Source organism: Aulonocara sp. 'chitande type north' Nkhata Bay, linkage group LG16 (assembly GCF_057382095.1).
Source record: "Aulonocara sp. 'chitande type north' Nkhata Bay isolate Kocher_YH1m ecotype deep benthic linkage group LG16, A_spYH_male_GT1.1, whole genome shotgun sequence".
NCBI lineage: Eukaryota > Metazoa > Chordata > Actinopteri > Cichliformes > Cichlidae > Aulonocara > Aulonocara sp. 'chitande type north' Nkhata Bay.
The window spans coordinates 25,529,054-25,554,450 of NC_141359.1; the positions used below are offsets into that span (position 1 = coordinate 25,529,054).

The 25,397-nt window shown below is 37.5% G+C and overlaps 1 protein-coding gene across 1 annotated transcript in view; it reads left to right on the forward strand.

Moving 5' to 3' along the window:
• Positions 1 to 2,394: 2,394 nt before the first annotated feature.
• kcnh7b (potassium channel, voltage gated eag related subfamily H, member 7b) overlaps positions 2,395 to 25,397 on the forward strand; it is a 42,505-nt gene continuing 19,502 nt past the window's right edge. Inside the window, exons 1-6 of the mRNA XM_086265870.1 lie at positions 2,395 to 2,814; positions 3,169 to 3,399; positions 13,766 to 13,921; positions 20,124 to 20,564; positions 21,348 to 21,559; positions 24,760 to 25,185. Of these exons, the coding sequence (XP_086121996.1) occupies positions 2,739 to 2,814; positions 3,169 to 3,399; positions 13,766 to 13,921; positions 20,124 to 20,564; positions 21,348 to 21,559; positions 24,760 to 25,185 (1,542 nt within the window). The 5' untranslated portion in view covers positions 2,395 to 2,738. The remainder of the gene's footprint in view (positions 2,815 to 3,168; positions 3,400 to 13,765; positions 13,922 to 20,123; positions 20,565 to 21,347; positions 21,560 to 24,759; positions 25,186 to 25,397) is intronic.

Consider the following 25,397-nt stretch of genomic DNA (forward strand, 5'->3'; position numbering starts at 1 on the left):
GCAAATCAGGAGCAAGCAGCCACAGAGCCTGAGGCACCTGCAGAAAGGTACAGGGAGAGAGAAAAAAGCTATAGGGGAGAGAAGGCACAATGATAATGACATGATATAGTGGCATATAAATGCATGGACAGCAAAAAAAGAATAAAGTAGAAGATAGATGCTCAGTGCATCGTGGGAAGTTATCCAGCAGTGTCAGCTTACAGCCGTATAGCTACAGGAAGGTTTTAATACTGATTTTGAAAGCAAATTCTGTGTTTACCTAGAAAAATACAATATCAGAGCTAGTTCCACAGAGGAATGTGTCTGCATAAGCTTTAAAAAGTGGTGTCTGAGAGCAACGTTCTCCATTGAGATAATATGGTGATTTTTAAGCTGAGATGGTCATTAAAGGATTTGTATGTAAAGAAAAGAGTTTAAAATTTCATTCTGGATTTTTTGGGACGAACCAAAGGAAAAACACTGAAAAACACTTTGAATCATGGGTTTGGAACATTCTGAAAATAAGAAATAACAATAACCCCTAAAAGTAGTGACCAACTTTTTTTAACATCGCTCAAAATGAGAAAGGATTTTCCTCATTTTGACAATGTTTCACAAATGAAACAAATTCACAAAAGACTTGTTCTGTATGTAAGTTTAAGGAGATAGTCTCATTTAAGTAAAATAAATAAAATAAAAAGTACTTTACACTCACATATCCTCTTTTGTCAAGCCAAGCAGAAGCCTACAAACTCGGTCACTCAGTTTATGGCATAAACTGAGTGCAGACGAGCTGAAAAGTTGTCTAGATTCTGGGTTTACATTCATGTGCAGGCCACTGTAAATGTTTCTTGAGCTGATGTCACTGCTTTTTCAGTAAAATAGAATTTTGAAGGAGAAAGTTAAGAAAAACAGCTGTCACACAGCAAAAAGATATGGGGATTGAATGTCTTGGTCAGCAAGGTCTTTTCTGTGTGGTGCTTGCATGTTAGCTTAATTGGCTATTCTCAGTGGACTGTGGATGTATGAGCATTGGCAACCTGTCCAGAGTGTACCCTGCCTCTCGCCCTGCATTTTCACCATCACTTGAATCTATTAGTCTTTTTAACGCAATGGACAGATGTCCGAAGTGATTCTTAAGGGCTTAGCATACCTATAGGATTATTTTTTCCAGTTGCTCAAGCTATATGAATCTACTCAAGCTGCCGTTGATCCATACGGTACAAGAAAACTAACAGAAGAGTCAGGGAGGTCAGTCAAATGCAGCTTGCACAGACCCACTAACCCAAGAAAATGTAAAAAATATAAGAAACGCTGTATGGTTATGTCTGTGAAGATTCTCAGTCATCCAGGTCATCGTAGTCAAAGGAGCTTGCAAAGAAAAGCGTCTGGACTTCTTTAAGTTGCTTGAAGCTGTATGGTTATATATCGAATCTAATTATATGACTTTTGATTGATTTTTGTGTGCCTGTATGAAATATTTAAGCTCATGGTACATGGTGTTTCTGTATAACACGGTGTTTAACATAACTGTTGAAGTTTTACATAAGTTTTACATGTATAATATTTTACACATTAATAAGGTAAGTGCATTTTGTCGGCAAAATTATATGTTTGTTTGCTTGTTTGTTGGGTGGATTCTAGGAGACCACCAGATATCATGAATGCTAATTCTCCTCATTCAAAGAAAAACAGTTCTCCAGTTATAGAAATAAGTCTTTGTTTGTTTTTTCACTAAGGACTCGATGATTAAGATAGAATCCACTCTAATATCTGCCCATTCACTGTAAGGAGTTGCCTAGCTGTAGCCATATTTAGCATAATTCCCCTACCAGCGGTGGGGGTTCGGGTGATGAGACAGTACAGTAGATAGCCTCGGGTTAAAATGTCGCATGTGTTATAAAAAGTAATGATATATGTTAATTAGTGGGCTGCTCAACAAAGCACATAAACATATTTCACAAGCGGTTAGACTCTTTTTGAAATGTTTGCAAATGCTAAGGAACATTAATTCATTAATCAGCGGTCGCTGAGTTAGCTTACATATTCAAATCGGTGAAGTGGAAAAAAGCGCTAAGTAGATGTTGGACAGCAAACATTACAGCAGTCTAGAGTATCAAACATGTATAAACGGTTATTTAAGAGTTCAAAACAGCATGTCAGTTGCCAGTGTTAATATGTGTGCGTTTCAATTTTTATCAAACTGCTGTTAACTATCACCCTCCACTAAAAACTCTCCTGTCATTATGTGGACCCCCCTCCCCCTCAACCACAAACACACACGCACGCACGCACCCATACACACAAGGCAGTATGTAAGCACATACTGTAGTGTATTCCAGCAATGCTCATTGTTGCTCCGCAAGGCTGGGACTTATCCATACGCGGGCTAAGCCCCCTGAGAGCAACGTCATTCCCCTTGGCATATTAACCACTGTCCGCTGTGTGCGCTCAACACACCGCGACAGAGGACGTCAGGATCGCACCCAACCTCAACGCGAAATGCTTTGCGAACTAAACCTAACTCAAGCAATCCTCCCCGATTCCGCGCGTTTCGGAGATGAGCCATTTAGATGCTCAGTCATACAAGCGGGATAAATAACTCTACGGTAAAGTAGAAAGGTAATTTAAAGTGGAAAGAGTGTTTGCGTGTAGCGAATTTGGTAAAAGAAACCCCATAAACAGCGAACCTTTGCAACTTGGGGATTTACTGTGGAGGCACTTTTTACTGAAGATCTCGGGATATTCCTTGTCTAAATATGCCTATAAGAAGAGGTCACGTTGCACCACAGAACACATTCCTTGGAATAATAATTCGGAAATTCGAGGGACAGAGTAAGTATTTTGTTGATGTACAAATTCTGCTACCAGATGAAGAAATAGCACAAAGTAAACGTTATTGACAGAATAAGATATGTATATACGTGTGTGTGTGTGTGTGTGTGTGTGTGTGTGTGTGTGTGTAACTTTATGTTAAGATATTTCTTAAACAAAAGGATAAAACTGAAATGTTAGATTCTTGTTTTATTATTATTATTATTATTATTATTGTTATTATTATTATATAGACTCGGTTTGTTTAGTAGTTGCCATGCACTTCACTTGATTGCTGACTGTTAATATATGTGAGCCATGGTTTACACTGAGATCACATCAGATCATATATATTTGTTCCCCTCTTTCATACAGACCGGAAATTTGTGATAGCTAACGCCAGGGTGGAGAACTGTGCAATCATCTACTGCAATGATGGCTTCTGTGAGATGACAGGCTTCTCAAGATCAGACATCATGCAGAAGCCATGCACGTGTGACTTCCTCCATGGTGACCTCACTGACAAAGAGGCCATCAACCAGGTGACACAGGCAGTGTTTGGGTCTGAGGAGCGCAAGGTGGAGATCACCTACTACCGCAAGGATGGTAAGTAACTGATCTGGTAAAACAGAAGGGGGCTGGCACAGCATGCCCGTAAGCTGAGAGGTGTCTGGAGAGCACCTGGAGTTCTCCTCATTTCATGTTGTGTCAGTCAGTTGGTCACTAACCAACCAGAGGTGCATGTCCACAGTACCTCAGACAGAGGAAAACAGCAAGGCTAGTCTAGTCTAAAATTAGATCTTCCTAAAAGTTTATGCTGGTGTTATTTCATGTGTTCTGCAAAAAATAACTAGATGATGGTTATTAGAGATTTATGAAACGTGTTCTTACGAGAAACAAAAAATATTCTGATCATATAATACAACAGGAATGTTGTTGTTTTTTAATATTATTGGATTGTGTTTATTGTTTTGTTTTTTTCAAATAAAAACAGTGTTTCTGTAATATTGTTAGTCTTACATCTCAAATAATGCACTACACAAAGCAGCTCTGCAGGTGAATTTGTAGGACACAGGTCTTTGACATCAGCAGCTGTAAAGTTTATGTTTTGTCTTTTGAATCTTACCTTGCAGTAAATTCTTTGTCTACTTTACAAATTTCAAATATAGTAAAATACACTGATTGTGTGTTTGAATCTCTATGGTGCATTTATTGATGCGGTGGTTTGTACCAAAGGTTTTCAGTTGTTTCAGTAGACAGTGGATCAGTCCATTGACCTATAAAATTGCTGTACAGATTTGCTTGCAGTGAAAATGCTCTCCCTTAAGCGGTAGACTTTTGTCATTCATTTTTGGCCAGTCCTATTATGAATGGTGTACTGAGAGACAGCAATCCTGAGTCCGAGAGATTTAATACGACGTTACCACTCAGTGACATAAATCCGCAGATTGACCACCTCCTGCCATGCTCTCACATGAGGCTTTTTTTTTATGGTCAGCGTGACATATCTGTACACAGTTAATCCCAAAGGTACTACTCTTGTGGAGCTGCACATTTTGATCATGCTTTATTGTTTTCATTTAGCACCCGTGTTTGTGCCATGTGAGACCTCTTCTGGTGAGACATTGTTGCTTTGCACTAATATTCTTTAGCATTTGATCACTTTAAATCATGGGCAAACAGCAGTTTTATATATGTGGATTCTAAAATAGAAGAAAAGTGTTAATATTTTATTTAATCCTAGGAGCCTAATTTTTAATCATGAGTTTAATTAGATTCTGTGCCATAGATACATGCTTAATCTTCCATCAGTAACCATCAGGCATGTTTTGGGGTTTTTTTTGCTAATCATGATCCAGCTGCTGCACTGTTAAATAGATTGTTGCAGAAACCTGCAAGACAATTTCACATCAAACTCTAGGGTCTAACTGGAAGTGCTTGGTGTATGGCAAACAGGATTTTAAAGAAACTTCATTTAGGTTCCCATCTTCCCATATTGCATGCTTGTTCTGCACTCTGTTCTAAAAGTCGTGAGCATTCAATGCTTAAAGCATTGTGGATGAGAGTCTGAAAACCTTCCAACGTAATCGTTTGTCCCAGTCCTATCACAATCCTCCCTAGTGTGCATTACGAATCCAAAACATAACTCTTAATACTCCTCAGAGGAATTTATAGTTAGCATGTGTGCTCATGAATAAAGATGTCAGGGCTGACAGTGCAGTGACTGGGAATGAGCAGCTTTCAGAGTAGATGCATTACACGGGTATGGAGGACACCATTCGCCTGCTTTAAGGGAATAAAAGATTCATGCCATCCTTGAGAGAAGTAGCCCTATTGATTCAAGACAGCTGACAAATTGAAGTTGATGGGCAGAAAGTGGTTGCATTTCATGTCTCCAAACTGCATTTGAAGTTATCAGTCCTAATGCAAATCAGTTAATCCTTTGTATTAAAGCCCGAGCACACACTGTTATGAAATTATGAAATAAACCAGTCTCAGCATCGGCAGGTTACCAATGTTCTGTTTCTCCCCTTTTTCATGCATATTTTTCTCCAAGTATTGGTTGATTTTTGATGTGTGCCTAAAATGCCAGAGGTTGAAGGAACTGAAGTGAGGCAGGTGTAGTTTGTTTTCCCCTTCCACCAATAACTGCGGTAAGAAAGTAAGGTTTGGATTTGAGGAAGCTGTGCGACATCAGGAGCAACAAAGCTTTATTTCTCTTTTCACTTAAAAAGCAAAAGTTAAGCAGCTTATGTGAATGCTTAGAAATTAAAAGTAGGGGAACAATAGCAACCATGGGAGCACAGCAAAGGCCTTTTGCACCAGACCATTTGCTTCTAATTTTTGTGCTTCCCTCTATGTGAAGAAGCATGACGTGCTGTTAGAAGAGATACCACATGTGCTGTGTTACACCAGCTATGATACATAATCAATGAGATAAATGCTTTCCCCTGAAGGCTTTGTAGAGCTATCCAATTCCACAGGGTGTAATAATACTTTGTACCTGAATGAGTATTAACAAAAGGAAGCTGACACCATGGAGCAGAGAGAAGTTAAATGGATAATGGCGACATAACAGCAGCAGCTTAGCTAACCATGCTGAATGATGTGGGACATGTGGTATGCTTGGGTGCAGAGTTTCATAGGTGGCACGCCACCAAGGGGACTGCAGGGCCATGTACCCCTGCTGAGGGTTTAGTGGCAGGGGAGTGAGGGGACAGGGAGTGCCTACAGTACATAAGGTGTGCTGCGAGACACTTGGATGACTTCTCTCTAAAATAGCACATCCATTTTTCATCACGCAAGCCTTCTTTGGTGTCTCGTAGTATGAGGTGAAGCAGATAAGGTTTTCTACATCTGGTTATTTTCAGCCCGTGCAAGCAGATGATTTCAAGTCCGGTAAAATGTTTGTTAAAACATGCTGTAGCACGAGCTCCTTTCAAACTCAACAAATCGAGATAAGCTTAATTAATAACTGGAAATTGATAGTGATAGTTACTGACATAACCCTAACAATATTTGCATTAGATAGCAGTAGTAAATCATGGACTATTTTTAATGTCATGAGATTCTTGTGGTGGTTCGGGCATCTGGCAAGGATGCCCCCTGGGCGCCTCCTGGGCGAGGTGTTCCAGGCATGTCCCACCGGGAGGAGGCCCCGGGGCAGACCCAGGACACGCTGGAGAGATTATATCTCTCGGCTGGCCTGGGAACGCCTTGGTATTCCCCCGGACAAGCTGGAGGAGGTGGCTGGGGAGAGGGAGGTCTGGACCTCTTTGCTTAGGCTGCTACCCCCGCGACCCGACCTCGGATAAGCGGATGAAGATGGATGGATGGATGGATGAGATTCTTGTAGTGGAGTGTGAAATCCAATGTTCCTCTCTATACCATCTGTATTTTTCTCCTAATTAGCTACCGTACGTTAACCTACATTATATACCCTTCAGTTCATTTAACCTGCCAGCATCTGTACCAAATTAAACATAATTAAAAGATCACAAAGCAAAATCTCACCAACTAATAAATATAAATTCAGTACGGCGTGTGCTGGAGCTGCTAGTTATCCCTGATGGCTCTGAAGACACTGATTGAAGATGAAATTAGGCCAGTCTATGTAGCTTACAGCGCTCTCATTGAGGCGAGATATTGCCACAGGGTCTAAGGACTCTAAACAACGGGTTAGCTTGCATGGCCTCTCTCTACATACACCAGTCCTGATGGGCTATGCCCCAGTAATGTTGTATATTGGCTTAAGCAGAATAGCCCTAAAAGAGGAACATGTCAGATTTCATTATACAAGACTCACTAGTAGTTGTGGGGCTGTGTTTAAAAGCTACAGTACAGTTGTGTAGAACATGGTTGGAAGGATACAAATAGAAAAATCTGCATTCAACAATGTTACTCATGCTTCTTCCCAAAGCAGATCAACTTACATAAGAGAATATGAATCCTTAATAAACACTACTGTGTACAAATATGAACACAGCTATGTGCATTTATGCGTCTTTAAGACATCTTAAAGTTGCACCACAGCTTTTTTTTCTTTGTTGCTCATCATTCCAATTGTGTTGAAAGGATCACTTGATTAAGCAGCAATGTTTTAATAATTGATGATGGAAACAGAATCTACAGTAATGAAATTTCCATCATGTATAGGGAGCTAGTCTTAATACAGTGTCCAGTCTTTCAAGCAGGTGTAAATAGCGTCTCTTGGCTCACAGGGAAAACAGTTTATATAAAGATCTCAAAATGAATGCACATTCAGTAAAAAAAAAAAAAAGAGTTTGCTTGTCAAAGATGTTAAATATGTTGATAAGCATTAAACACTTAAAAGGACTGTGACTTAAAATGAAAATGAAAATGGACTAAATATATATAGAAGTAATAAAACACCCTTATTATTCCATCAACACTAAAAGCCTTTACTGACGTACATTGTGTGATATAAAAATTATCCAAAAAAAGTCAAAATTATTCAAGTATTTCCACAGTTTTTGAGCAGCATGACACATTCGCAATTTTTAACACCTAGAGTACTCCAAGTTCTACAGACATTAACAATTTCCAGGGACGCAGATGGCACGCTTAAACATGTGGAGCTTTCTTCTTTCTTCTTTCGGTATTGAGCAAAATGTGTAATGTATTTTACAGTTACAGTGGCATTCTAGTCATGTAATACTGATATCAGTAGATATACTGTGGATGGCTGCATACACTAGTTTCATTAACTGACTCAAATTGGCTTTCTTTCCCACCTGTTTGGACTCAGTAATGTCAAAATGTATGTTTTTATCAGTGTGTTTAGAACCTTTGCTGCAGGACAAGTTACAGTCATTTGCATTCAATTGACTTTAATTATATTTTACACATACCTAGTGGAAGAAATTAAGTCATGAGACACTCTGCACACTGCCATGATAACATTTGGTGAGGCATACATCAGGGCAGGGCTTAACCACGACTTTATTCAGGAGGTCTGCTGAGCATGAGGGTGCATCTACTCTTGGCTGCACAAAACACACACAACACACACACACATATTGGCTTTCCTTGTCCCAGTGCTATCCAGTTGCCATGGTTACCATGGGTCATTAAGGGTGCAAACCCTTACTTGTTTGCATCCTTCATAATTTCTAAAGCTTTGAGCGTTCCAAGGCACAAAATAATTGTGAAATGAATTAAATGTGAAACTGAAAGGGCCTTTCATAGTGCTGGTCATTTGGGCAAATTGAGTAATCAAGCACGTTGGTCTTTGGTAAGAGAATATACCACCAGTATTTTGAAGAAAGCTTCAGAAGCTCTCTGCAGAGAGAACAAAACCTGCAGCACAACCCTTTGGCAGCAGTCCATAAATCAGGACATAGAGATAGACAGAAGTAAAATCTATGAGAGGCTTCTTGGCTTTTGCAAAAAATTGCTTTTAAAGAACTGTGAAAGTCTAAAAATTGAATTATTTAGTCAGAACTGCAAGCAGTTTGTCTGGTGAAAACTCGCATCTGGCTAATACTATTCCCCCAGCAAAGCATGGTGGTGGCAGTATTCTTTAGAGGTGCAGGGTCAGGGACATGGAGCCTGGGTTGAGAGAAGAGTGAACACAACCAAAATTCAGAGTGGCTGGAACAAAAAAGGCCTTGGAGTTGAAATAGGGAGCGAGAATGAGGTTCAAGTTCAAGTTCAACTTTATTGTCACTTCAACCATATACAGTTTAAAAATACACAGTGAGGCGAAACAACGTTCCTTCAGGAACCAAGGTGCTACAAGACAAGACAGGTGAGGATTCAGATTCAGGACCACAGTGAACAAAACATAAAAACACATTAATTCTGCAATGGGTTTGAAAAGTCTCTGGCTGTCCTTGAGTGGACCTGTAAAAGCTCAGGCCTTAATTGCATAAAACATCAGTAAACAGACAAAAAGATGATATTTTATTGATTCTCCTAATAGAGTTTAACAAAATCCTTTTGAAAGAATTGATTTTTTTTTTCAGAAGGGCTATAGCTTTTACAAGGCAGTCACTTTATTATTTATTTATTAAAGCAAAAGTGTTTGCTCTGAACTATTTGCAGACATGTTCAGCTCAGGGGCTTCACGAATTTCATTTTGTGTTAAACCTCAGTTTTGTTTCTGACTTGTCGCATTTGTTTATGCAATGTATACTTTGTGCACTATATGCATTCTTCATTTGATTGATAAAAGTTGCAGCTGCTTGAAATAATCTCATTTTTAAGTGTCGCCTGACTGCATCTAAAGGCAAAAATGCTAATCCAAGACACGACAATAGAAAAGTATAAAAACATATACATCGGTAAGACTTGATGGGGCTCACACAGCTTTGATACTCAGTACACCTTGTTTTTAATGTCACTGAGCTTCTTACTCTACTGTTATATATTAATACTGTTTTTTTCTGTTATTTCCTTTCACTCTCTCCTAACTCTGTGATCCAAACATAAATGCTTGTAAATAGGTTAAGTTAGAAATCTGAAAACCTTTCTTGATGAGTTTGAAAAATACCTTAGCTTCATAAAAATTGTCTGGCAGTTTTATTCTAATGATACTTCAGCTGTGAAGTGATGTCTGCCAAGGCAATTTGTTACCCAGCAGGGGGTGGTGTCACATATAATGGGATCTTTTCATCTGAATTTCATTTTTATTCACATATTTTATGGCTTGCCTTTACTGTAACATTTAAATAACAAGCGCACATCCTCAGATAATAAGATTTGATTGAGGTCTGCTATTGTCTAAGTCCCCACTTAATTAACATGTTGGATATTCTAGAATATTAATTTGGTGATAAGCTAAAAAAACTGCTAAATTGATTTATGATTTAACAGTAACAGTTAGTTACAAATAAATTATAACTAATTTTAATTACAATTAATTCAGATTTGTGCCCCTGCAGTAATGTTTACTAAAATACCTTCAGTAGACTTAAACTGTGAATGACACTTCTGTTTTTTCTGGTAACAAATAACTCAACTGATCACATGGCACACTGCCATTGGGGTTTTTTTGGTCAGAGAAACAAGAACTCCCTGTTCTTCTGACTGAATATGCTTGTTGTTTAACAGGAAGAAGCACTGTGTCCTTTGTTTGGTTCCAAAACAATTAAAATGAAAACGTGAATAAGAGCGTATTATGAGATTAAACTTGGTAACACACTGTCCGTGCTGATTCAACTCAAGAGTTAGAAGAAGCTTTGCTTTCATCCGTTTCGGTAAAGGTGACATTCAGCAGGAGACCAGACGAGAAGGGACCCCCATGGCTTAGCCTTTAAACATGACTATTGTTTCCCATCTGGTCAGGTAAAGCCCAGCCCCGAAATATTTTTTGCTGAATTTACAGTTTCATCCTGGCTGATCACGGAGCCTTCTCTGAAAAACAGACTACACCACTATTTCCACTATCAGCTATTAGTAGTAACTACTACTAATATAAATATTTAGTTATTCTTATTATTCAGGCTAGATTTTACAGCATTTAAGCTTAGCATTTAATTATTTTTTGCTGGTTAGTTATGCAGTTACATCACTCTTCTGTTAATTAGCTATAATGTAAATATAAATGTGCCTAACAGAATGAACACAATGTGTCTTTAACCATGCAAGCCATATGGTGTTTGTTTATTTATTTATTTATACTAGTGCATGCTAGTAGTTTTCCTTGTTCATGCTGTCGGCAAACTGATATGCTTATCACAATAAAAAAAATTTAAAAGAAAGAAAGAAAGGTAGTTAGTGTTCATATGCCAAAAATTGGTAATATTTAGCCTCAGTCACACAGGCCTAGACACCAATGGGCAAACCCCTGGGAAGCTCGGGTGTATTCAGTGTTTGCAAGTGGTTGGTAGAGGGTATTATCTGTTGCTAGGTGAAATAAAGTAGGCAGCTACACCAAAAACATTCATTGCAATTGCTTTGTACATTAGCACATTAACAATTAGCAATTGTAGTGGTCTTGATGCTTTTTCTGCAAACATTGGCCAAGTACTTACCAAGGGGGTAGTCTTCCATGCAAACTATCGCTAACTGTGCCAATCTGCTATAGTGATCAAAGTAATCGCAAGGAAGTTTTCATTGCAGCACTGTGTATCAATTTCACATAGTTGCTGGCAGCATCTTCCCTTAACCCATTACGAGGTGGTTGCTCGACATGTATAATTCAGCTTTTGTGGATATAATTAGATATTATTGCTGTAAAATAATGACAGAAGGTATTGTCGGTGCACAAATGCTTAAAATGGGTCATTTTGGGCTGTCGGTGAGTGGTTGCTAGGCAATATGACGATGCCATAATATTTGATATAGATAAAAATCCTTGGATGTATCCTTTATGCCAATTTTGTTTATTTGATTATCTAGGAAGAGTTTGCGGACAAAAAAAACACATAATCACACAGAAAGACAGAGATTAAATTAACTGGGTGAGCTGATGGCTAAATAGTTCAGGCACATAGCACATGGGTGAAAACTGACCATTTCATTCCTCTTCTCTCTTTCCTCGGTCTTCTTTCCTGTTAATCTCTACTAGAGCTGTCAAATTAAATGAAAATTTAAAGTAAAATTTACAGAAGTCTATTCACGGCTGAGCAATAGAGCAAGGATGGTATCCACATCTGTTCAAGTAAGGAAGAGAAATGAGGAAGTCTTGGCCATATTTTTTCATTCGTCCATGCTAATAAACCACTTTGTCCCTTGTTCTTTGTCTAGGATATATCTTGAAATAACTACAACTAACAGTCTACACTCTACCTTACATATTCTTTATCTTATACTCACCTGCTCTGTACCAGGGTGGATCTTTTTACTTGACAAACTGGTCTACATACTTGATCCGAGTATAATTAAAAGTGAGTCTTAACAAAAACTGTTTTTTTTATGTCCATAACACACATCAGAACTGTGACTACAGTTTTCCCACCTTTCTTCTTACTGGTGAACTTTGTTGCACTGTTTTTGTATCCTGTAAGCTCACAATTTTTTACTCTTATTCTGTTTATCAGACAATCAGTTCTGAATAACTCTCATCCACTTACTTTCCCTCCCTGAACAAATGAACAGTGTTAACTCAAAGAGATCAAAGTCAATACCAAAGTGCTCCCTTTTACAGAAAGGACAATGCAGAATTAGGTGAAGGATTTCTGGGAAATGCAGGAAAAGTGCTTTTTATGAACAGGGGATTTAAATTGGGCAAGGACTCGAGGTTGCCCTGCTCTCTAAGCGCCACTTTCGACTTTATAACGTAACATGACCAGGAAGCCTTTACACGAGATGAGATTGCACACAGCACACCTTCTGCTCTTAGTAACACATCACATATGTAACTGTGTTTTGTTCCATTTACTCCATTAATTCACTCAGTACCTGTGAAACACTGAATTCCACTATTCTCTAACACCAGCTGGTGCATTTTCAATGTTTTCCATTTCATTTAGATTACATTATCATCACTTCTGGGGTTTCTGATGCTGAAATCTGTCCAAGAGAACTGTGGCATGTAGAAACAGACCAAGCTTGTTATATTTAGTCAGACAGCAAGTCTACTGCTAATGAATGCTGCTGGCAGGGTGTCTGTGAGCCCTGAGGAAATTGCAGCGAACACTGGTAATATGTGTCCTCTGTGAGTATGAGCACAACACAAACAGACAGACAAAATGACGGACAGATCCACACAGAGAGACAAAGGTGTAATTTTACTATGAAACAATTTGATTTTATAGCTCAGTTCAAAATGATGAATATATCTACACGTGTTAATTTTTTATTTTTATTTTTTTAAAAGGTTCAAATGGGGCTGTTTTTTTTACTGGTTTTTATAATGTAATAATAACTGGAGCAGTTTCAGAGCAAACATTTTTCCTCATACGAGAAAAGGCCACTGATACTATATGTCCCCCAACTGTAAGTAGCTGTTGTGTTATTGCTTCAAGTCCAGTGGGTAGAGAGTTTTATTGGTGAGCACTTATGCCCACAAGCAAGAGTAGATTTTGCTAACGCAGCTTTAACCAGTGCAGTTGAGAAATTGTGATCTCGCTGGATTTTCTGCTCCGCTGCCTCACACAACGGATATTTTTAGTGATTATTTCTATGTGCACACTGCAGTTTCTGTGTTGGCTGTAATCTGTCTTGCTTGTTTGATCTGTTACACTAAATCGTGCTGTCTCAGCCATCGTATTGAAACTTGGTTATTTTATGTAATATATTTCTCATTAAAATATGCATGCAATATATGCATAAGAACAACAACATACAGACATGAACCAATCTAACCTCTGGATGTTTTTATTTTATCTCATCTATTTCATCTATTCTGGCATACAGCCATTGACCTTTAATATTAACGTCTTCTCTGTTTTTCCAAAGGTGTCGTAAGTCATTTTTACAGTTCTTTATAGTCCTCTCACAAGGACTTTTAACTGGCACGTTGTATGTTCAACTCTCTGACACTGATTCTTTGTTTCTCTTTCAGGGTCTGACTTTCAGTGTAACACTCATATAATCCCAGTGAAGAATGAAGAGGGCGTGGTGATGATGTTTATCTTAAATTTTGATTATGTTGTGGATGAGGGAAGTGACAACTCCACAGAGAAGATAAGCCCCACATCCCCTACAAAGTCTGATCAAAGTAAGTATGTTAAATACTACTGGAATAATTAGTGATATAGCATGACATACCTCCCTAATGACACCAGTATCTAACAAATACTGTGGAGCTGTTTAACTTTGCTGCCATACAAACATCTGTGACAAAATTTCTGCATACCCGAATGAGTAACTGGTGCATTGCAGGATAAACGTTTAAAAAAAAAAATATCAAGAACTCCTGCATGTTTTCTCACTTTCTTATTTCAGTCCATCTGACCTTCATCAGGTATACAAGCAACATATGGACTAAACAAGCATGCACACATGGGAAATTCCTTAGTCATTCCAACATGCAATCAGGGAACTGTATGATCACATAAAACCAGGACAAACAGATTCAGGGATAGCTTCTTTCCCAGAGCTATCACCGTAGTAAATAAGCACAAAAACAATTGAACCTGCTTAGCTATACCATACCGTCACTGCCATTATATTATGCTGCTATTCATACTGTCATTATATTAATGCTGCTATCCTGTATATATCAGACTTACTATTGTTTGAGTACTTGCGATTGTTTTATTGTACTTTTTATATTTTACATTTAGATTTATTATTGAATCTTGCACCAAGGGAGTGGCACTCCAATTTCGTTGTACTCTGTACAATGACAATAAAGGCTATTCTATTCTATTCTATTCTATTAATCTGAAAAATGAACACTTTGTGTATGTGTGTCAGTAATGTTGAGTGTTTGAAGTGACATCCAGGTAAGTTCAAAACTGTTGAAGTTCAGAGTAAAACAACAGTAGGCTCTTAATACAAACTGTGTGCTTCATCAAAACATCATATTATCAGCCATAGTCCATTAAGAGTATACACAAATCACAAATAATCACAAACATCATACTAAGTAAATATTTCCTATGAAAATGAAAATGACTAGATACTACTTGTTATTACATTTATTCCATTCACTGACTTATGTTACCCGTTGGGTATTTTAATACATTCTGATTCCTATATGGCATATATGGTATATGAATGATACAATATTTTGATGTTTTGAAAGGTTTTCATTTACAGTCTGTCTTGTATTTTGAACTTGAGGAGTTTTGAATTCATTTGGATGTCACTTGAGGTTAGTATTATCACACAGGTGATCCTGCTAATGCTTTTGGTTGACTACTGACAGACATACATGCAAGGTGTTAATCAGTCAGATTAATTTCATTAGTCCTCTCACTGCATGTGATGACGATTGAGATACTTCGCGTGTATGTGGCAATGCAGGGATTGTGCTCATATACTACGAGGTCAAAAGAGAAAAAGAGTTTAATAAATGTAACAGCAGCAAGCAGATCAGTGTGTCTAAGTTCTATTTCTTTTTATGTCTTTGCTGTCATGATTTTTTCTAACACTAGAAATTCCATCTTAATTTTTTTCTGTCTATCAGTCGGCGATGTGGAGAGGCAAATAATAAGGGACCTTTTTTTTATTTGGCTGACAGCAAAGTTCGATCAATAAAGTCCAGAAGGATAACTCAAAACAAAAATCCAAAAACCTGGCATGGGGAGTAATCCAGTAAAACACTGAAGCAAGACAAAGAGCTACATTAGGGGGAGAAAACAGATGGTTTGACAAAGGACAAAGGAAAAAGAAGTCTGAATATACACAGGCTAAATGCTGAGATGAGATGGGAGGCAGGTGGAGAATGAAGAAATTAAACTCATAATTGACAAGATTTATAAGTGAACTAAAAGAAGAATCAAGAAATTCAGCAAGCAAACAAAACAAGCTTCAACCAATCGAACATCTTTTAATAAAATCAGAACCCAAACTCAGTTAACAAAAGAAGACTTGATTTTTTTTCATAAATATGCATCACTATTCATTTATGCATTGCATTTATCATGTAATAACACCATTCACAAAACAAAACCTTCCTCGCTTCTTTAAAGTATGACAATACCAGAGCAGATGGCTAAAACTAAAATATCCCTCCACATTTGGCAGGCTCTAATTTAGTACTGTGTTCCTTTTCATGCACTGTGTAACTTCTAAACATATTGCTGGCTTTTATTGTTCTAAAAATGGTGCATTATTTAGTTTGCCAGTGTAATATAGTTTACACCAACAGCAATTAAATATACCATCTGCATGCAAGGAGGAAATGGTCGACTTACATAACGTAATCTTGTTAAAAATGTTTAAATATATCCATTTTACACCCTGGGGGAGAGCAGCATATAGCACACCTCTCTTTTTTTTGGTGTATTTCTAGAGGTGTTAATGTCAGTGAAACCTTCCTGCTCTTCTCTGTTTGGAAGCACTCAGCGTCTTTTCTCTTGACCTGAGTTAGGCTATTCGCTCAGGATGTATTCCTCCAGAGCACTGACATTCATCTTGTGCTGTGCTGTGTGTATTTAAGTGTGCATGTGCACGTGTGTATGTCTCTTTTGTTTGTTGCCAGCATTGTTAGTCAGACTTGATTGCTTGTGACTGTGCTTCAGCAGAGGAAACCTGTGGGTAAATTAGACAGATAAACATATGATGTGACATAAGATTAGGAGAGTCAGAGACAATGACTCTTGACTTCATGCACACTTTCACTTTATATATGATAGTAGTATTATTTATTTTTTTCTTTGAGCAGCTCTTAAGTAATAGCAGTGCATTAAAGTGTAATTTTATTCTAGTTGCTTGGTTGAAATGAGTTTTAAAAACTGATGCTAGTCATTTTGAACTGAATCTGCTGGCTATTGGAATGTATTATGTTCAGATATTGCTAAAAGTATTATTTCTCTAAATGAATATGTATTTAATAAGATTCACGTCATAAGTATAGAAGATAGAAAAAAAGAAATGCTTACTGATGAAATTAGTTTTAGGTTATCGGGCATTTAAAGCGCAGTGGCAGACACGTACCATTGGCTGAGAAATAACGTCACTGATTTCAAAATAGAAAGAGCCTTGGAGAAAATTTCCACCATGCCTATTCCTGTGATTTAATATAACAGTCTCTGAAAGGTGATTTTCGTTATACAGGGGTGTTAATTATCATCTGGTGCTGACAGCTGGTTATAGGCCAGCAGGTGTCAACTAGTACTGTACGGAGCTTGGCAGAGAGTAATCCCTCTCGCCTCAAGCTGCTATCTAAAAGGTATCCTCCACTAAATTCAACTGTTAAGGCCTAAAGCCAGAGATGGTACACTTATACTGTGTTATGCAAACCAGACTCTTGCTGCATAAAATGGAAATTGTGTTTTCAGTCAGCGACTTAACAAAAAATCGGTTATTATAGCACTCTATGAATACATAATTTTTACGACTTCTGATAATAGAGACTTTATGAGCTTTTTTCTGAAACTCTGAATCTATGAACTTTTAACTCAATTCTAAATGTTCATGCTTGCTCATATCTGCACTCTGGGAATGAGTCTGATGTTGGCCTCTTGTAACTGCAGTGTTATTCTCTGGAATATTGTCCACAGCTCTCGAACATAGCGTAGAGTCCTGGAAAATCAAACATAAATCCAGGCTCAGCCAGATTTTTTTCAACCAACAACAGTCCAGTACTTTGCTAATATGATTGCCAATGTTGCTTTAATCCAAATGTCAATCTCATACTGTATGTCTAAAGGACACCGGACTTTTATTTGAGGACATTAGTCTTTGATGTAGCCTTTTGCACGTTTACACTTGCATCCAAGCCATAATACTAGAAAGGCAAGGCAAGGTAATTCTAATTGTACAAGACCTTTAATCCACATAGATAGATTTAAGGTGTCTTAATAAATCATAATTTTGGTAATTACCTTTCAAATCTTATAGGCTATATTTTCAATTGCTTCAAATTAAAACCAATTGCTTTAGTAGGTTACTTTTTTTTTCCTTTAAAAACTGTTTTAAATTTTGTAGCTGTAATTTTCTGAAAAAAGATTTGTTCTTTTTTATGGCCATCAAACCTTGACGTGGTTAGCTGGAGCAGGTATGACAGATTCAGTGAGAGGAACGCAGCAAATGAGAGAAGGTGCAAATTTAAAGAAGAGAACCAACTAAAAAATATCTCTTGAAATGTTGTGCATGCTGCCAAATGAATACAGCTCAATTATACACATAGGGATGTCCTTGTAAGCCACACTATCATAGTGTCATAAATATGCTAAAATAGATATTTTTTTAAATCCTCTTACTATGATACACAATAATATAATACACTGTCTGACTGAAAATTCCTCCCACATATTCAGAAGGTAAGCAATCTAACTTTGCACACAGGTACACATTAAGCCCCTAAAGTGACTTATCTTATTATGATGTCAGCATTTATGCACTAATAAAAACCTATAAAAGAATTGTATCATTTTGATTTCACAACAACTAATTAATGAATACTGAATACACTTGATATGATATGATATGATATGATATGATATGATATGATATGATATGATATGCTAGACTTACACAATTTGTAGATATCCTTTTTGATATCTATAAATTGTGATCCTTACAGTACTAATATTATATTAATGATTGTTTATGAAGTCAAGCTTACTGTATTTAGGGACTAAATGAAAAGTTTAATGTAATGTATAGTTTAAAATAACTATACAGCATTTCAAGACATGTAAAAAAGTCCAGCCTACAAAATCATCTTTTTATGCATTTATCCAACAATAAGGCATGTAAATATGCCATATGGGTATGTCTTTGATTGATTTTGCATACCATTTTTTCATTATTTCTACTTAAAGGTAGTGGATAGTGCCTGGCTGATAAGTGATAAGACATTTTTTTATAGACCCAGTCCTTTAATCATTTTTCATAAAAGCTTTAAAAAGCTTTTGTCAATATAGCAGCATGATAGTAAAAAATATATCCAGCACAGCACACGGGCCAGAGGAGTAGAAATTTAATGTAACATCACAGGTAGTCTATAAAAGGATAGCGTGTCAAAGGAAGTGAGTAGGATCTTTCCAACCTAATAACCAAAGCAAACATTAGCACAACAACAATGATCTGCAGTCCAATTCGAGACTGGCGACATGGAGCATCCATAAAAATAAAAACTGAGGAAGGTGAACTGCATCATATGTTGTCAGTAATTTGCAGCATCATTGTGGTAAACATTTCAGCCTATATAACACTCCTTAACAGCACACCATACTAGACCCCTATGATAACTTTATTAATACTGTGACCTTACTTAATGTCATGTGACATCAAAGTGAGTAAAGTCAGTACACTCAGTTTAAAAGGTTTGGAAACTGCCTAAATCAATAGAACTGATGAAGCCTACTGAATGAGTACAGGCATGTCCTTAAGACTGATGTGTGTAGCTGTCCTTGATTTTTGTGCTTATGAAACAGCCCCCTAATGTCACTGTTACTGAATTTTGTTGTAATGAGATTCACTCTGTGATTAAACAAAGAATTGTTATTTTTCTGTTTCTCTTTTTAAACCTTGAATTAAGTTTTTTATTCATTCATTCTGCTTTCTTTCATACTAGCATTTATGCACCAAAGGAAAGACTCAAGTTAAAATCTAATTCAGAGAATAGTAAATTTACTTCTTTTTTTTTTTGTCTTGTTTGTTTGTTTTTACAGACATTTATAAAAGTTATAAAGATAATTTGTCATTTGTATGTAGACACTAGAGTGGAACGATACCAAGATATCAAAAACCATTCAAGGAGACAGTTTTCATAGAATGCATGTTATGTGAATATTAACAATACAACAAAACAGAATAAACTATGGATAATGTTACTTTGTTTCACTATACCTAATTCAACTGAAACCATTAGAGTAAAATACCATTTTCCTTAGGCACAATGGATAGATGTATTCGACTGTAATCCTTCAAAGATATGCAGGATGCACCAAATAACAACAACAGACTGCTGCAGTACTGGGGACTTAGGAGATGAGTGCAGGACACAAAGACAGATATTTGCAACAAAAAGAAACCTGTTTATTATATTCTGGAAGGTTCATATATAAATCAACCAACCAAAATAAAGGTTTATTACACATTAAGGACTAGAACACATAAGGAACACAAAAAAAAAATCACCAGCACTACAGCAATCAGTCAATGATGACACATACACAATAGAAAACTCACAATGGAAAACAATATCAGACATGCTCCTGGGGCTATTAAATATATTTATAGATATACATATTACTGTGCTGTACATTGAGGTCTTCTCTCAATGTCCTTTCTATTTTTAGGGAGGAGTAGATTCTTCCGTTTCCGCCAGGCTGCTTTGAGCCTGATGAATACCAACAAGCAATCTCTTCCGCAAGAGGACCCAGATGCTGTGATGGTGGACTTGCCCAAAGAGGATGAGGACTCAGTGGCCCTGGAGAGTTTCCCATCACCCACCAAGAGCATTTGCAGTCCCATTGAGGCCAATGACACACATGCCCTCATAGGCTCAAGCCACCACTCCTCCCAGGCTAGCATCGGTCCTGAACCACTTGACCATTCATCCCCTAAACTCCCCTGGGAGAAACTCTACCATTCGGAGCCACACCAGTCCTCTACCTCCCTGTCAAATACCTTCCCCAGAGGCAGCATCAGCAGCATGAGAAGGGCCTCATCCGTTCATGAAATTGAAGGGTATAGTTCCAATTCAAAAAACTTATTCAGGGATCGCCATACAAATGAAGGTATGTGCTACACTACGCTCTATAACTTGTAGCTTCTGTCTGTGTTATGTCGTATTAATATATTGGCCCAGCCAACACCTTACAATTGGCTGCTCATGTTTTAACTCTATTATGATAAGTAAAGTCTGATCAATATATCAATAGGTTATATAGGCTTACTGCACTGAAATGATTGTAAACTAATGATTGAGACAGATGTCGTCATTTTGTCACAATGTAATCTTAACATCTGTAAAATCGTAGATAATAGCATTGCTTTTAAATAATTTGTCTCAATCCGTGTATAGCTATGAGAAAAACAGAAGGTGAAAACATTGCTTTTTAGGCATATGTAATTTAAAGGCTTGTGTATGAATAAATCAGTTTCCCCCCCGATTCCTAGTAGGCTTTAATTCACAGCCAACCGCAGCTCTAAAAGCACGTTAGATGTGTTGTAGCACATTTTTTCTTGGGTGAAAAAATACTAAAAATTCCCAGTAGTTCCTCCACTATCAGTTGATGTAAGATTACATTAGTCAATGGTGATGTGCATGTACAGTAAATGAGGCTGTTATTCTCTCTGGCTAGAAATAGATTTACAGTATACAAAGCTCAGCTTATTATGGTTATATTGCCATAATACCTAAAAATGGACAGGAGATTAAAAATTTTCTTGTTTAATCAGGGTGAAGCAGGTAATTTCTTAATATTTATTCAACAACAAAAAAACCCACCAAATACTGTGTTAACCTCTACATCTTGCCAAGGTTACTAATGTGGCTGCCATTTGCTCTTGAACACTAGGCCCTTTCAACCACGTGAAGTCCAGCCTTCTTGGCTCTACCTCTGATTCAAACATCAACAAATATAGCACTATCAACAAGATCCCCCTGATTGCACTCAACTTCTCAGAGGGGACAGAGAAGAAGACCCACTCTCCACCAACAAGTGAGAAACCCATCATAGCACCAAAGGTTAAAGAAAGAACTCACAATGTAACAGAAAAGGTCACACAGGTGAGTCTGAAAATTCCAATTTATTTTTACATTGAAGCATCTGTTATTGTTTGACTTGCAAAACTCTCTCAGCTACCATTTCTCTGACCTGGGTCCAACTCTTAGAAATCCATCCATCCATCCACCTTTCCACACATATCCTTGGTTCTCTATTTCAAAGAACGTCACTGAGAGGGATGGATGGGAAGCTTGCCAGTGCACTAATCATTTCAAATGTAGTTCTGAAATTGGATGCCTCCATGAAGATGATGAGATATGATTCACTGACAGCTCATTATATTAAAGAAGAAATCATGTTGCAATCAGATCGCACCAGCCGCAATGCCAATAACTAAATATCATCTAAATTTTTCTCAACTCAACTGAGATAGCAAGACTTTTACATAGAGAGGCATTGAACCAGAGAAGTATATACCAAAGTGGTCAAAATCATTTTTGCAGTAGTTTTCTCTTCCCCATTTTTCCCATGATGACAGATAGACTCAAAAGATGAAAACAATACAAGCCTTACTTTTGGAGACGCTAACAAACAGCTGACAGTCTATCATGCTGCAGAGATAACATATGGCTACTGCCCATCCACATTAATAGAGGAGTAGTGCCAGGAGTTGAAACAGATATTCAGTCTAGGAATTATTTTCCAGCCCAGCTACACTTTCTTCATGCAAACAAACATGCTGCTAATTTTGTAGGTTTACTCTATGTATTGATTTGGAATGACTCGATGATTTTATTGAATATCTAGTACAATAAGCTGAAAAATGAAACATTAGTATTGCCTATTTTGACAAATAACTTGCTGTCAAAATACAAGTGAATGGAGTTAGAGGAGTCTCAATCCCTAAGTCTAAGACAAAAATGTATGTTTTGTTTTAGTTTACAGTTATTCTGGTGATAAGTTCCAGTTTTGCAATTCTGTTTTGTTTCAAGTCTTACATCTGTACATGTGTGCATCTTTGGAGTGCACCTCTGGGAACCATGGACACAGTTGCACGAGGGCAAGAGTACAAGTGTATTTATTCTGATAGCTCTTTTCATTCCTTCTTGCTATAATATCACTATTCAAGTTGAATATTCACCTGAGCCCTAAACCACCCAGGATACCAGTACATGTCCCGAGTGATGAAAGTACTTTCATCTTGAAGCAAACTTAGTGGCAATATCAGAGAAAAAACATCTATTTCTGTTTCAGAACAACAAGAAGAACATTTCACTGACTCCCTATAGAACCTATTAATTCATTATGTTTACAAGTCACAAGTGGATGTTCTTAACACTTGAACAAACAGGGGTTCTAGGGCTAGCTAGACATGTCAATATTCATTGCGGTTTTATTTTTAAACTAATAAAAAAAACAATGTTTCATAAAATTAAGTGAGGGGAAAAACGTAAAATGTTTACTTGCTGGCCACTTTTTTATGAACACCTTACTAGTATGACCCCGTCCATTTTGCCTTCAGAATAGATTTTGGTCCATCCTGACTTGATAGCATCACAAAGGTGCTCTTTTGGATTGCAATCTGGTGACTGTGGAAGCCATTTGAGTCTAGTCGTGTTTTTCATGTTCAATAAACCAGTTTGAAAGGATCCGAGAGTTGTGGCATGGTGTATTTTATGGATAGAAGCAGCCACTGAAAGATATGTACACTGTAGTCATAAAGGTATGGACAGGGTCAGCAACAATACTCTAGCAGGCTGAAGAGAACATATCCCCCATTACCACCAGCCTGAAATGGTGATACAAGGCAGTGTGGATCCATGGTTTTTGTTGTTTATACCAAGTGCTTCTTCTACATACCTTGGTAAAAACACATGGTTAGTTGATTTACTGTCTTTCTGTCGGTCTGTCAGTCTGGCCTTTCATCTCGGCCTTTGCACATCAACTGCTGGATTGGATATATTCTCTTTTACTAGCCATTCTCTGTAAACCCTAGAGATGGTTGTGTGGGAAAATCCCAGTAGAGAAGCAGATTCTGAAATAGTGTGTATGCCTCCAACAACCATGCCACATTCAGAATCACTTAAAACCCATTTCTTCCCAATTCTCATCCTTTGTTTGGAATGCAGCATGGCATCTTGACCTTGTCTATATGCTTGAATGTATTGAGCTCCTGCTGTGTGATTGGCTGATTAGACATTTTTGTTCGCATGCAGGTGCACACTACCAAACAAAGTATACTTTAGGGATAACGTTGCAGTTATTCTGATAAATAACAAAATGTGTTTTGTTTTGGGATATTTCAGTAAATTAAGAACTCTGTGTAGGACACTATAAAATGCTTTGGGGCCCAGTAACCAAGCAAAAGAAAAGCTGAGAAACTTTATATTTAAACTTCTTTCACCACAGCTTTCTCATCTATAAATGAAAAAGAACCATCATCGTGATTAAATGTTCTCCCTCCCTGCTGATTTTAGTTTGGAGTTTGAAGACACTGCAGAGATGTGAACGCTGCATCTGCTTCCTGACTGCTAGCATGGGGAAATCTATAATTCATGTGCTGAAGATAAGGGAATGTGCTGAAAAGAATAGAAAGACCCATTGCCCTCATCCTCAATCGTACACCATTTTCTGCCATAAGAGAGCCCTTTCTGCTAGTCTGTCGCACATTGTGAAGCCAGAAACAGAGAACGGCTTTGCTTTCCTGACCACATTGAATAATTTACCATCTAACCAGAGCTCATTCATCTGGGGAAATTAAAACAAATATTTGGGTACCACATTGCATAGTAAATTCATATCTATCAGTTAAAATGTATGCAGACTTTACTTTTCTTCAGTCTATCAAGTGCTTTTTCCAAGAGTAATTCAATGTACCTTCTGCAAATGGAGAACAAGTGGTAGTAACATTTATTTATAGTGCCAGGTCAGAGGCAATCCACTTGTCATAATGGCTATCTTTGACTAACTCGGTTTGACTGTAGAGGACACATTGGGTGTCACAGTTGTTATCAATTCATTCCTTAAAGTCTGTGAGCTGATTAAATGACCCGTGGATTTGATATATGAAATGGGAAACTGTGTTTAATCAAATTATAGATTTAAAATATATTGTTTTATACCAAAAAAGCACCATAAGCTTAAAACCTATAGCTTGTAATATTATCAATTATTCTAAGAGGTTGACCCAAAATAAAAATTGACAGCGATGTAATCAAGTGATTTTTGTAGCTCTTCTGACCCTCTCTCACCATTCCTGCAGGTCCTGTCCCTCGGAGCAGATGTGCTGCCAGAGTACAAACTCCAAACACCTCGCATTGACAAATTCACGATCCTTCACTACAGCCCATTCAAAGCCGTCTGGGACTGGCTGATCCTGCTGCTGGTCATCTACACGGCGATCCTCACTCCGTACTCAGCTGCTTTTCTTCTCAATGACCAAGAGGAGCAGAAGAGACGAAAATGCGGATACTCCTGCAACCCTCTCAATGTAGTAGATTTAATTGTGGACATCATGTTCATCATTGACATCCTCATAAACTTCAGGACAACTTATGTAAACCAAAACGAGGAAGTGGTCAGCCACCCAGCCAAGATAGCAATCCATTATTTTAAAGGATGGTTCCTTATAGACATGGTGGCAGCAATTCCGTTTGATCTTCTAATATTTGGCTCAGGATCAGATGAGGTATGTAATCTTTTGTTAATGTTGTACATGTATTTAGTTTTTTTTCAGCTAGTTGTTTTTTTCTCCCAGGGAGCTTTACTGCACATCACCCCAGGGATGCTTGGACTGTTGTACTTGCCCCTGTTCCACTACTTAAAGCCTGAATATTTTGGCTTCATAGAGATTACTTTAAATTGCATGTTTTTTTCCTTTCATTCTTTCTTTCTTCTTTT